The sequence below is a fragment of the Pinus tabuliformis genome, chromosome 2_2, assembly GCF_031772625.1.
Source record: "Pinus tabuliformis cultivar Carrire ecotype Pingquan chromosome 2_2, CPIR1, whole genome shotgun sequence".
Classification (NCBI taxonomy): domain Eukaryota; kingdom Viridiplantae; phylum Streptophyta; class Pinopsida; order Pinales; family Pinaceae; genus Pinus; species Pinus tabuliformis.
This window is the reverse complement of record NC_142300.1, coordinates 561,892,431-561,907,482: the sequence shown is the minus strand read 5'-3', so window position 1 is coordinate 561,907,482 and position 15,052 is coordinate 561,892,431. Positions and strand designations below refer to the sequence as shown.

The window sequence follows — 15,052 nt, the reverse complement described above, 5'->3', positions numbered from 1 at the left end:
TTGATTGATTTCAATGGATTGAGAACTGATGAATCCTTCTGCTTATGTTGCTGCCAAAGTGGGTCTCTTGCTGCCTGTGTCTCCTTGTCTCTTCCGCAGACCTAATTTGTCCAACCATTGAACCATCAGATGGCCATCCCGATGTCAAACTGTAAGATTCAATCTGCCCCAATACCTATTGCTAAGATTCCGTCTGTCGCAACCAATGCCACCCTTTTAGGGTTTATGAAGCGACGACCAAAAATCTAGAAAAAAATGACACATGGCGTTAGTTTCCAAAAGTAACTCAAGTGTAACTCCGAATGTTAAAAATAGATCCCTATTTTTTAGTGATCCTTTTTCACTTTTTTTCTTATTTCTTTTTTCGGAAAAAGATGCCATGCATGTACAGAGAGATTGTGCAGTTCCTAGGGAAACTGGACAACTCACTGGCTCATGCATCAGGTAGCTGCTGAGGGAAAGCTTCTACACAATTCCTAGGCTGAGTGGCTTGGGCTACCTCTCATGCTCTATGCATTTTCCCAACTTAAAGAAAGCTATCAGCTAGCTCTACGCATTTTTGGAGCCGAAGGCTCATTGCAGGCTTGGACTGTGCAATTACTGGACTGAAGGCTGGTTTCCCTTAAGGATTGCGCAGTTCACTAAGGCAAGCCTGAAACTAGGTTGAAACCAAGTCAAGAGATCGACTTGTGGGTTAGACAGAAAGGAAAGTTAGAAAACACAAGCCGTAAGCAGAAGATAAAGCTCAATTAAAGCACAAGTACTTGGGTCAATGTAAGATGAGTTGTTGTGATTTTAGGAGGGAGGCTCCAAAACAAAGCATAGGAAAATTTTTGGAGGGTGGTTGTAGCCGCTACAACATAATATACAGACACTGACCCTCCTTAATTGGCAATAGAGGATCATGAGTCTATCTCCGTCCTTCCGACATATCTCCTTCTCCCACATTTTTCACAAGAAAAACAAAGAAGTTGACGATTTTTCAAAGCGTGGATGCTCTACAGCCCTTGGCTTGATCCACTTTCAGGAATACGATTTTGAGCTACTATTGCGCTCAGGACAAATCAACTTATGATAGCTATGTTCTTTGCTCACACTCTGACAATATTTTTCTTTTGAACTACTCTTTTAGCCTTCGTATTTGTTTTTCTTTGTTTTGTTTCTAAGTTTTTCTTGGCAGATTTTGATAAGTCAAATTTAGACTCAGTGTTGTTTAACTGGGAAGTCAACAAGTCTGTTCTATTGGGGTTATCTGTTAGCCCTCATAGCTCCCTGCGATTTTGCAAATATGGAATCATGGTCCACCAATGAAAATGTACTTTCATTCTTTATAAATGAAAGCGTTTTTTTCTTCCTGGAAAAAACTATGGAGGAATTTATTTGTCAACGCCTTTGATGAAACAAAGAACTTCAATTCACTTTAATCATCATCATTATATTCCTTGGTAAAAGTGATTTATTTATGGAATTTATTCTCAAATTTATATTGGTTAATTATTGTCAATTCTTCATATTTTATTAATGATTATGTATAGATATATATAGGTCTAGAGTGTGCCCTAACACTACTTTTGGTTGGCTAAGTCCCCATCTTCCTTGGAAGTAAGGAAACAGATCCAAAAAAAATTGGCAAGAGTGAAAGTCTGCCCCCTTACCGACCACTAGTGGGTAATTCTAGGAGGTAAAGTTTTCCTTGAATAATAATGATGAGTCAACTAACATTCACAAATAACAAGAAGTGATGTCTATCCTCAATATTAATTTGAAAACTAAGTTATAATAAATTTTCTCATAATTATATATATAAATAATTTATGAAAATTAATTACATAATAAAATTTAAAATCTATTTATATAAATCATTTTAGTTTTATATAAATTATTTTAGTTTTTTATAAATTATTTTAGTTTTTTAAATTAATATACAATGTAGATTTTTGTTTTTAATTAATTTATTATAATAATTTTCATTATACATATAATTATATAATAACAATATTAATAAAAAAATATAATATTCATAATATAAATAGAAAATAAAAATGATAATATAATATTATTTTTTATTTTTTAATTGATTAAATAGAAATATAAAATCCATTTACCTAAGTAGCCTTAGTTTTCTAATGCAAATTGCTGTAGGATTATCTTGAATGATTTCCTTGTGTAATACCCAGAGCTTTTGGCTACTGCTCAGACCCACGAGAGAAAAAAGTGTGGTTAAGCAAATTGTTTATTTACAAGCATATGTGAATAATTGTCGTCATAAATAATATTTGCCAATAAACATATTCGTTTACTTGTACAGCTGCACCCTTCACTTATTTTTTCACATAATCCATCCTTCCCAATGTTCATAGACCACTCTAAAAAGTATAGATTGTTTCAATCACTTTGGATTAATTTATATAATAAAATATTGTAATTTATAAATTATATATATAATTTAATTTGAAATAAAATTATAATTTTTTATTATTTAAAATATATTTTTATATAAATAAATAAATTTAATATTTAAAATATTTAAATTTTATATCCAAATACTGATTATACGATTGTTTGAATTATTTTTTGGATAATAAAAATAGATTTAACAGCATCAAAATTGCCAGCACCTAAATTTTGAAATTTAAATTGTAACTCACTATTTTATTAATTAATTTATAGCCTCTATACTACTCTTTAATTAAAGCATTCAAATTTACGATTCTAAAAATATTTGAAAACACATTTTACCTGACTAGTAAATAAGGTTTAGCCGGCGCGCAATATAAGGAGGCACAGTCTCATCGGAATGATTCGAAATCCATAGTCGGCAAAGTTGGTGGAAGCCACTCAACCAATCTTGCACTCTATTCAAAACAATTACATCTAGTTAGCGTAGAGTCGTCTAACGAGGCTAACGAGGCTAACGAGGCTAATGAGGCTAACGAGGCTAATGAGGCAGGGAATTGTTTGGACGGTTAAAAATTATTGGAATTTGGGCAAAAAATTTTCTAGATACAGTATTTGAATCGTGTTTTTGATGGTGGAAATGGATTCAGCACCATCAATATGACCAAAATTTCCATAACTTTTCCAACAATTTGACATTGAGATACGCTGTCATTATTTTATTCTATCTTTTATTATTCTCTACCCAATCTTTACATAAAAGAAAAAAACATCACAAATAAGCAATCGCCACTTGTTGAAGATGCGAAATCGACGCCTGTTGCAGATGCGACAGAACCGTTGACGAAACATCTTACCTATACTCTCCACTCTCGAGGATGCTCCGCTTCATCCATTCCTAAGCTTAGCCGATTGCGGATTCCCAGAATATTCCCGGAATCCACAATCCACATAAAGATGCCCCACTTCATGTTTTTCATTCCGATGGAATTGGAGCGGGGAAAGTGGGATTGGGTCCCAACTGTGGGCGGCTTATACAAACCAGCGGAGGCCACTTTCCTCTTTCCAATGTCATATTCCTTCACCATTATTTCCAAATTCAAATCTGCTCATCTGCCACAACAATACCGTGGATCAATTAAATCCATGGGTGCCACCCATGTGGGGAGGTACGGGGAAAGGAAGGCGAAAAAGTGACAAAGCTGGGTAAATTTTATTGTATAAATCAAGGGTCTCAGGTCTCCTCGGTTTACACCGCTCGCTAGCAAAGCCCCCCTCGGAGCAAAATGGAGGCAAGAAGCAAATCTAGCAGTTCCCCTGTGTTACCCCTCTCCTTTGCCCTTCACAGATCCCATTCTCCCACACGCCATTTCAATTCGCCTTCGTCTTCCTCCGCTTTCAACTTTCCCGTCCACAGAACGCTGTCGCCTACCCGTGCAAGCTTTAGCGGCGGCTCTTCTTATTCATCTTCTGCTTCCACCGCCGCTTCCTCCTCTATCAATTTGGGCCTTGACAGATCCACGTCGCAGGTTCGAGCAGCACGCCTTCCTATTTCACCGAAAGGCAGTGCCGCCATGAAGTCCATCCCCTGTGCTTCGCCTCGGCAGACATGTATGTGTTCACCGACGAATCATCCCGGTTCGTTCCGTTGCAGTCTTCATAGAAATACATGTAATTCCTCTTCTTCTACTATGCATTCCCAGCTAAATGCGAGGAGATCCGCCATGACGAATTCGGTGGTAAGAATCGGCGGTGTGGAAGGAGAATGGGTGAGAAGAGCTCTCACTGCTCTCATACGCCCATCAAGCCACCACACACGAAGGAGATCGTCTTTTCAGCGACGGCCCAGCAGGCTCTGCCATATGACCACGGCCCAAGATGTCTCTTGAAGTTCGGATCGGGCCGTCTCCGTTTCCAGCTTCAGTTTTGGCCCCCTTTGGCCCATCGTTTTCTAATGGTGGACGAATACTAAAAGAAAGATCGGTTTGTGTAGTTGCAGAGCAGCACGAAGTTTTCTTTTCAGATAAAGAATTTACGAGGTCGTATCTGCACGCGATTCCGTAAAAGAAGAAAGAAAGCTGCATAAAAACCTTGATTGTAAAATGTAGAGATAGATAATCATTGAATTACAGTTGCTCTTTTTCTATTCCGGTCGCCGTCAATGTTTTCCTGTCAATTGATTGGGATCATCGATCACTGAGTTGGGGGCATTTTTATTTTATTTTAAAACACATACATCCATCCCTCTATTTTAGCATGAAAATGACGCCGATGATGTTATGGGTGCCTAGCGGGATACTAACCATAATCACAAACATGGTATATGTGTGCATTTTTGTCACAAGAGTTTTCGTCCGTCATTCAGGGTGAAGTTGGAGGTCGCCCAAGTTTTTGAGCGACGCGTTTTGACGCATCATTTAGATTCACCGACCTATTTTCTCAGCTTTTCTGGTGTGGTTCTGTTTGTCATCCTTCCTAACTATCGTATTCTGTTTCGTCTGACGGGAATCAATGGACGCCGTTCAAGAATATACGATCTACAGGTTTTTAGGTTCAGTTTTATTTTATTTATTTTTGACGCTGGGTTTGTGCGTTGCAGGAGGGGAGTGGTTGTTCATGTGAAATGAAGGTGTTAGGTGGTCAGGTATCAGCTAAAGTTGTGGTGGGTGGAAAATCTTTCTCGGATATTCGAAAACCGGATTCCTACGGGTGGTTTTTTCTAATCGTCAATTCTATCAATTTTTCTTTTGATTTGATATTTTATTGGACTTGACTGACTTTCTGACCCTGTATTTTATGATCGGACACCTGATCAGGTTGACGTGGACGAGGTATAACTTATCTTGTTTTGAAAATAAGAAACCACCGAATTTGGAACCTAAGTTGGACACCTTACCCACCCACATGGAGGTACACTTACTGGTTTTAAAGACAAATGAATGAAAATTAGTTGACCAAGAATGATTTGAATCGGGGTGCGAAGAGAAATTTACCTTATTTTATTTTGAAAATAAGAAACAACCAATTTTAGAGCTTAGGTGGGACACCTTACGCACCACATGGAGGTTAGAGCCAACACATTACGCACCCACATGGAGGCACAATTATTGGTTTAAAGGCAAGTGAAGGAAAATTATTCCACCAAGCATGATTTGAATTGAGGTGGGAAGAGAAATTTAACTTATCTTATTTTGAAAATAAGAAACCACCAACTTTCGAGCCTAGGTTGGACACCTTAACCACCCACATGAAGTTACAATTATTGGTTTTAAAGGCAAGTGAAGGAAAATTAGTCTACCCAGCATGATTTGAATTGGGGTGGGAAGAAAATAAATTTTCATATATATAAATTAAAAAAAATAATTAATAGATTTATAAATTAAAATATTAATATAATTAATAATGTATATTTATGAAATGGTTGGATATTTGACTATGATTTACTATTCATGAATATTTGATTATCTTGACCATGTAATTCATTTGGATTGTGGTTGACTCTAATCATGTTGATGGTTACTATTGTTGATTATGGTTCACTATGTTGATCATGGATATTTCATTAGGTTAACCTTGACCATCTCTATGGTTGACTGTGTTGATCTTATTAACCATGCTTGACTTAGAACGTGCATGACAATGGTTTCCTTTGACCTAGAAGATGGTTGAGTATGGTTGACTAGTCCCTAAAAATTAGGACACGTTAGGATGTAGTCAATAGATGTGCTGAAATTGAAAGCCTTCTTGATTTTCTAATGTGAGTTGATTGAGGAAAAACACAAGTGGTTGACTTGAAATAAGACTAGTTGCATGCGCAGTTAACTCATGCTAACTTGATCAATCACAAAACCATTCCTTAATTAAAAAACTCACTAATTTTAACCATTCGAATTGCCTTTAAAAGGAGGAACAAAGACACAAGTTATTCATTGTTTTGGTGAGCAAAAGTTGGTGAGATCAAGAAATAGGAACCACAAGTTTGTGCATGAAGCTTGTGAGAGGAAGAGTGCACAAGAGAAGCTTGTGCATAGGTTAGTAGAGGGCAGCAGATATCAATAATCTTGCAAAGGTTTCAAGCTTAGAACAAGCATGAACAATAAGTGTGTCTTTCATATTGAAACAATTATTTTGTAAGAGATCAATTGTTCAATTTCTCTATCAATAAAATTATCATCAATCAAAGGGTTTTCCTAGTTGGGTTCCCTAGTGAAAAAAAAAAAAATTGTGACTGGGTTTTACTTCTATTCCTAATTTTGCTGCAAATTGAGTAGAGAAATTTTGTGTTTGTAAGAAAAGAAAGTGTTTTTCATATTGTTCTTATCAACAGATTAGAATTTCGTGGAAATTCTACATGGTATCATAGCTTTCAACAAGAACCTATCAGCACAAAGTATTCAAGTTTGCAAAATGACAATTCACACAAGTTTGGTATTGCGAGAGCAAGATAGATTGGATGGCTCTTCAAATTTTGGTGTTTGGAAGGTTCACATATTGTTTTTGTTGGATGAGTTTGGGTTGAAAGAATTAGCTGAGAAAGTTGTTGCAGATCCTTCAGATCCAGAAGAGTTGAGGCTCTTCTAAAGGAACACGGCCAAGGCTAAGAGAATGATCTTGGATGTACTTCAGGATCATATAGTTCCTCATGTTGCAGGTAGAGATACAATTAACGACATGTGGGATGTATTGGTCAAGCTCTACTAGAACTCTCTAAAGAACCGGAAGATGGTCCTCCAAGAAAAGTTGAGGACAATCAAGATGCACAAAGGTGAGTGGCACTGCCTATCTCACCAAAGTTCAAGAAGTTTGTTATGAGCTAGCAACTGTTGGAGAGAATCCTATAGACACAAAGCTAGTGTGCATGACTCTGAATGGGTTTACCAAAGGTTGGCATACTTTTGTCCAAAGAATTACTGGATGAGATAAGTTGTCGGATTGGGAACACCTATGGAGTGACTTCATCCAGGAGGAGCTAAGGCCCAGGCTAATTGAGACCTCTAGCAACAGTGGCAAGGGTTCCAAGTTTGAGGAGGAGGAGGAAAATATTTCTCTTGCAAGAAAAGGCAAGAAAATCAAGGTGAAGAGTGAAAACAGTTAAAAGGGTGACAAGAAGAAGACAAACTTGAGTAAGATAAAATGCTTCCATTGCCATACTTTTGGACACTATGCTTCCAGGTGTCCTATCCAGAACAAGAAGGGGTCAAATAAGGAGTATGTAGTTGCATCAACTGAGGTAGATGAGTTTGCCTCTTAGTTTGAGGACTTCTCATTGATAGCTTGCATGGCAAGCTCAGTAGGGAGCAGTACATGGTATATTGATTGAGGAGCCTCTTTCCATATGACTAGAAATCAAGAGTATTTCAGCGAGCTGGATGAGAAGGACATGCAGTTGAATATCGAGCTTGGAGATCATGGAAAGTATGCTGCTAAGGGGTTGGTACTGTGAGCTTTGAGAGGGAGTGAGGTAATCCTCTTCATCTCAGAGATGTTCTCTATGTTCTAGGATTGAGGCAGAAACTTGTTTCGATAGATACCCTTGAGGACAAGGGATATGATATCATTTTTAGCAGAGATAAGTCATACCTCCAACACTTAGCTTTTGGATGTAAGAAGCAGAAAGGTGTGAGGGTAAAGAATCTCTACAAGTTGTAGGTAGAGATAGGTGCAACCTTGAGCAACAAAGCGGGGGGTGCTAAGAGTAGAGAAGAGGGGGTTGAGCAAGAGCATGATAGAGCTCTCAAGATGGAGCCTTAGCCAGTAGCACAATTTTAGTCTAACCTCGTTTGCAATTGGGATGATGAGGAGCATAGCCCAGGGCGAGTGGAGGTAGGCACTCAGTGATAGACTCCCAGTATAGGGAGAGTTCGAGCCAAGTGGACAAAGGATTTGGTTAAGGGAGATCATAAGAGAGTTGAATCCTCCAGTATCACTTCCATCCAGAGGAAGCAACCTCAGAGGTACACGGGGTACATGGCACTTATGACTGAAGTGATAGACTCACCGAGCATGGTGGAAAGAACAAGTCTTCAAAACAGGTTTCATAGAAGAAAATAGGGAAGTCTTCTAGTTTATAGGGAGCAACTGTAGCCATGAAGAACTTGGTAGTGTTGGAGATAGATCCAAGTGGACGAGGTTCTTCCAGGAACAACTTCCTTGCTAAGAGGGGGTGTTGAAAGTATTAGCAAGAAAAGGGTTTCATGATTTATGCCTTAATCATAGGAGCTAGAACATGTTCCTTCTTGTGCATGACTCAAGTTCCTAAAAATTAGGAGATTCCCTATAAATTAGGATGAGTACCTATAATTTAGGAATCAATCCCTGAAAATTAGGACAAGTTAGGATGTAGTTAACAAATGTGTTGAAATTGAAAGTCAAGTTCTTGATTTTCTAGTGTGAGCTGATTGAGGAAAAACACAAGTGATTGAGTTTCATGTGGTTGACTTGAAATAAGGCGAGTTGCATGAGTAGTTAACTCATGCTAACTCAATCAGTCACAAAATCATTCCCTAATTAAAAACTCACAAATTTTAACCATTCGAATTGAATTTAAAAAGAGAAACAAAGGCACAAGTTATTCATTGTTTTGGTGAGCACGAGTTGGTGAGACTAAGCAATAGGAAGCACAAATTTGTGCATGGAGGTTGTGAGAGGAAGAGTGTGTGAGAGAAACTTATTCATAGGCTGGTAAAGGGAAACAAATATCATCAGACTGGCAAAGGTTTCACGCTTAGAACAAGTAGGAAAGACAAGTGTGTGTTTCAAATTGAAACAATTATTTTGTAACAAATCAATTGCTCAGTTTCTCTATCAATAAAATTCTCATCAAGAAGAGGGTTTTCCCAGTTGGGTTCCCTAGTAAAAAAAATATTGTGTGACTACGCTTTACTTGTGTTCCTAATTCCACTGCAAATTGAGTAGAGAAATTTTGTGTTTGTAAGAAAATAAATTGTTTTTCATATTGTTCTTATTAGCAGATCATAATTTCGTGGAAATTCTTCATGTTATCAGAGCTTTGAATAGGAATCTATTAGCACAAAGCCTTCAAGTTTGCAAGATGACAATTCACACATGTTTGGGATTGTGAGAGAGAGATAGATTGGACGACTCTTCAAATTTTCGTGTTTGGAAGGTCTGCATGTTGTTTTTGTTGGATGAGTTTGGGCTAAAAGAATTTGCTGAGAAAGGTGTTGCAAAACCTTCATATCCAAATGAGTTGAGGCTCTTCCAAAGGGAAATTTCCAAGGCCAAGAGAATGAACTTAGATGGACCTCAGGATCATATAGTTCCTCATGTTGTAGGTAAAGATACAACTAAGGAAATGTGGGATGCATTGGTCAAGATCTATTAGAACTCTTAAGAGAAACGGAAGATGGTCCTCCAAGAAAAGCTGAGGACAATCAAGATGCACAAGGGTGAGAGTGTCACTGTCTATCCCACAAGAATTCAAGAAGTTCATGAAGAGCTGTCAACTATTAGAGAGAATCTTATAGACACATAGCTAGTGCATGTGGCTCTGAATGGGTTTACTAAAGATTGGCATACTTTTGTCCAAATAATTATTGGACGAGATAAGTTGCTGGATTGAGAAAGCCTATGGAGTTACATCATCCAGGAGGAGCTAAGGCTCAAGCTAGTTGAGAATTCTAGTAGTAGTGAGAAGGGTTCCAAGGTTGAGAAGGAGGAGGAGAATCTTACTCTTGCAGGCAAAGGCAAGAAAGTCAAGGTGAAGAGCGAAAACATTCAAAAGGGTGACAAGAAGAAGAAATATTTGAGTAAGATAAAATGTTTCCATTTCCATACTTTTGGACACTGTGCTTCCAAGTGTCCTAACCAGAAGAAGAAGGGGTTGAATAAGGAGCATGTAGCTGCATTAGCTGAGGCAGATGAGTTTTCCTCTCAATTTGAGATTGACTTCTCATTTATAGCTTGCATGGCAAGCTTAGTATGAAGTATGAAGCAATACGTGGTATATTGATTCAGGAGCCTCTTTCCACATCACTAGAAATCGAGAGTATTTCATCCAATTGGATGAGAAGGACATGTAGTTGAATATCGAGCTTAGAGATAATTGAAAGTATGCTACCAAGGGGGTTGGTACTATTAGCTTTGAGAGGGAGTCAGGTAATCTTCTTCGTCTCAAAGATGTACTCTATGTTCCAGGATTGAGGAAGAATTGTGTTTTGGTAGCTACCCTTGAGGACAATGGATATGATATCATATTTAGCATAGGTAAGGCGTACCTCCAACACTTAGCTTCTAGATGTAAGCAACAGATCGGCGTGAGGGTGAAGAATCTCTACAAGTTATAGGTAGAGACAAGTGTAGCCTTGAGAAACAAAGAAAGGGGTGCTCAAAGTAGAGAAGTGGTGGTTGAGCGAGAGGAGGATAGAGCTCTCAAAATGAAGCCTAAATTGGTATCACAACTTTAGTCTAAGCTAGTTGGCAGTTGGGCTGACTAGCAAGATGATGAGGAGCATAGCCCAGGGCGAGTGGAGGTAGGAACTCAGTCAAAGATTTCGAGTATAGGGAGAGTTCAATCCAAGTGGACAAAGGATTTGTTTAAGGGAGATTAGAAGAGAATTGAATCCTCCAGTATCACTTCCAGCGAAAGGAAGCAACCTCATAAGTACACAGGGTACATGGCACTTATGATTGAAGTGATAGACTCGCAGAGCATGGTGGAAAGAACATGTCTTCAAAATAGGTTAGGTAGAAGAAAGCAGGGAAGTCTTCTAGTTTAGAGGGAGAAACTACGACAATGGAGAACTTAGCAGTGTTGGAGACAGATCCAGGTGGACGAGGTTCTTCCACGAACACCTTCGTTGCTAATAGGGACTATTGAAAATATTAGTGAGAAAATGATTCCTTGATTTGTACCTTAATCATAGGAGCCAGAACATGTTCCTTCTTGTGCATGACTAGAGTTCCTAAAAATTAGGGAATTCCCTATAAATTAGGATGAGTACATATAATTTAGGAATAAATCCCTAAAAATTAGGACAAGTTAGGATGCAGTTAACAAATGTATTGATATTAAAAGTCAAGTTCTTGATTTTCTAGTGCATGTTGATTGATGAAAAATACAAGTGAATGAGTTTAAAGTGGTTGACTTGAAATAGGATGAGTTGCATGAGTAGTTAACTCATGCTAACTCAATCAATCATAAAATCATTCCTTAATTTAAAAACTCACTAATTTTAACCATTCAAATTGCCTTTAAAAGGAGGAATAAAGGCACAAGTTGGTGAGACCAAGTAATAGGAAGCACAAGTTTGTGCATGGAGCTTGTGAGAGGAAGAGTGTGCAAGAGAAGCTTGTGCATAGGTTTGAAGAGAGCAGCAAAGATCAACAGTCTTGCAAAGATTCCAAGCTTAGAACAAGCAGGAAAGACAAGTGTGTCTTTCAGATTGAAACAATTATTTTGTAAGAGATCAATTGCTCAATTTCTCTATCAATAAAATTATCATCAAGCAAAGGGTTTTCCTAGTTGGGTTCCCTAGTAAAAAAAAATTGTGTGACTATGTTTTACTTTTGTTCCTAATTCTGCTGCAAATTGAGTAGATAAATTCTGTGTTTGTAAGAAAAGAAAGTTCTTTTCAGATCGTTATCAACATATTAGAATTTGGTGGAAATTCTACATACGGTTGAATGTAGATGACCATGTTCATTGTGGATGACCATGTTGACCATGTTTATTGTGTTAACCATGTTGACCTTGACCATGTTCATTGTGTTAACCATGTTGACCTTGACCATGTTCATATTCTTAACCATGTTGACCATAGGTGACAAAGGATGGCCATGTTGACCATGGTTGGTTATCGTTGACCTTGGCCATATCTATGGTTAAATATGGTTGATCATGATCTTACATGAATATGGTTGACCATGTAGATTATGTTTGACCATGGCTTATTGTGGTAATGTTAGATTGCAATGTTCGTCATGGTTAACATATGTCAAATTACTACATTGATGGTTGTGTCAAAATGGGATGTCCATCAACAATTAACTCACACTATGACTTTCCTTAATGATTATGTAGGCTTATGGTATTCCCCAATGTTCATGTCATGGTCTATGTTCATCAAGTGTTACATCACATTTTGAAGTGTCATATTGTAATGTTCCTTAATGGTTTCACTACTTTGTGATGTTCATTATTATTATGTTATGTCAAATTGCTTCATTTCTCAATGGTTAAATCTCATTGTGACATTCATGAAGGGCTATGTCACATTCCAACATTCCTTCGTGGTTATCTTTCATTGTGATGTCCCTAAATGGTTATGATATATCAAGATGATTTTATTTCCTTTTAGCTTCATTTTTTATTTTTTTTTGTATATATATATATATATAGACATATATATATATATATACACATACATACATACATATTTTAATATGTGTTTTACTAAAAAGTTGTGTCACAATATGACGTTGGGTCAAATTAAATTGTGACATTTGTCATATAGCAATGCTTATCATGGTTGTCTTTAGCTAGCCATAGTTTAGTATGAACATGGTTCACTATGGTTAATTATGGGCACATTGCAATGTAATGAACAAGAGTTTTGTTGGAATGTGATGTTGGTTTTTATTCATCACATTGCAATGATAAGTTATGTTCATCACATTTGTAACGTTATGTGATGCTTGTCAAATGTGAAATTTAGCCAAGAGTGTCACATTGCAATGTTAGGTTTTGTTCACCACATTGTGATGAAAAGATTTGTATGTCACATTATGACATTATGGTTTGTCATCACATTGCAACATTGGTTTTTATTCATCATATTGTGGCGTCAGATTGTGATGTCAAGAATATACTCATCGCATTATGATGATAGGGTCTATTCACAGATTGTGAAATTGCGTGTCATTCATTACATGTGATGTTTTTTCATGAGCATCACAAGTTCGTGACTATGATTATTACTAAGGTTGACTATGGTTACGTTACATTGTTGTAAAACCCTTGTTCGACTTTTGGAATGTAAATAACATATATATATGTGAAACTAAGCTAGTGAGTTGGGAAACATTAAATAAGCTAGTGAGTTGAGGACATATTTGAGGGCCATGGTACCAATGTGCATGTGTGTATATGTGTTATGGGGGGTCGTCGCACTTGTGTGCATGTTTTATGTGTTTTGGTGCCGGTATGCCCGTGTACACATGTTTTATATTTTGAGGCTAGAAGGCCAAGTAATATAATCATGTAACACATGCATATTAATTAAAACAAATGGGTCCATCTCGAATGACGAAATGAGTATGAAGGGCTGAGACTCCAAGGATGAGTAAAAGTGGCCCATATGATTTAAATAATCATTAAAAGGAGGCCATGCATGTAACCAAGGCCCATGAGGTGGCATGGGTGAATGCCAAGTGGCGAAAAAAGAGGCATGAATACAAAAGAGGCATGTTTGGCACTGTGAAGTATTATGCAGGGGAACAATACAAATAATCATGGTGGAGGATGTTAGCATATGACCATGGAAGCATGGATATTGTTGTGGAAATGGAGGATTGGAAGGTTACCTAGAAGGCTTGTGAGGGCAATGGAACTCCTAGTAGCGATTATATTACTAGATGGAGATTGTCATGTTTGATACCTTGGCTGTGTGAGGTTTGGAAGAGTACCTAAAGGGGTTGTGAGGGAAATGTAACTCCTAGAAGCCACAATATTGTTGGTTGGAGGATATTAGGTTCGGTACCTTGGTTTTGTGAGGTTTGGAAAGGTGCCTAGAAGGCCTGTGAAGGCAGTGGAACTCCTAGAAGCCCTAAGACCACTAGTAAGACATTATCGAACTTGGTAACTTGGCTGGTGGTTGTTGGTACTAGTTATGTACTAGGTTTTAGGAAAGTTATTGTTGATTCCCCATGGACTCAAAGCCCCAACTCAGGGGTGGATTGCTCTTAAAGGAAACGAACAAAATGGTCTTTGGCTGGGTGAAATGTCAAAGGCTTGCAATCAGTTCCACAAATTAAAAGAGCATTATTTGTATTTATTCTATTACAATATATATATATATATATATATATATATATATATATATATATATATATATATATATATATATATATATTTGTGTATAGAATATATATATATATATATATATATATATATATATATATATATATATATATATATATATATATATATAGATCTATACACAAATATATATATATATATATATATATATATATATATATATATACACAAATATATATATATACAAGTTAATTGAAATAAGATAATCATGTTAGAACATACATATGCACATGTATTTCATTTTAGCATGCAATTAGATGTGCATTTCATCAGACATAAATTTTCAATAGAAAGGGGAATTTTCAGGCCATAGGTTGACAAGGGTTTCTAACACGAAATTGGGACCCAACAAGAGGTTGAAATAAACTAGCAGGTGGCTAAGGTATGTAATAAGTAGTATCAGATCCTAGGCTGCAACATTGCGCTTGTATGGGCCAAGGACAGGTAGGGAAAGTATAGGTTGTAAGAAGGTGTTTGGAGAAATGTTGTTATGTGGGTTCCTACCAAGTATTTCTCTAAATGGCCAAAGTAGAATTGGGGATTTATTTGGGAAATAGAGGAAATTCAAGGAAAAATTATGTGAATGACATCAAGCTA

The 15,052-nt window shown here is 37.1% G+C and overlaps 1 protein-coding gene across 1 annotated transcript; it reads left to right on the top strand.

Annotated features, from left to right (window-relative positions):
• The first annotated feature begins 3,257 nt into the window (after positions 1–3,257).
• LOC149193884 (uncharacterized) lies at positions 3,258–4,543 on the top strand. Its single transcript, XM_089407017.1, has one exon. It carries the CDS (start codon positions 3,684–3,686, stop codon positions 4,284–4,286), a length of 603 nt encoding a protein of 200 aa, XP_089263143.1. The 5' UTR covers positions 3,258–3,683; the 3' UTR covers positions 4,287–4,543.
• Positions 4,544–15,052: the final 10,509 nt, after the last annotated feature.

Excerpts from the sequence above, each read along its gene's own strand:
- LOC149193884 (XM_089407017.1), top strand. The coding sequence starts at position 3,684 with ATGGAGGCAAGAAGCAAATCTAGCAGTTCCCCTGTGTTACCCCTCTCC.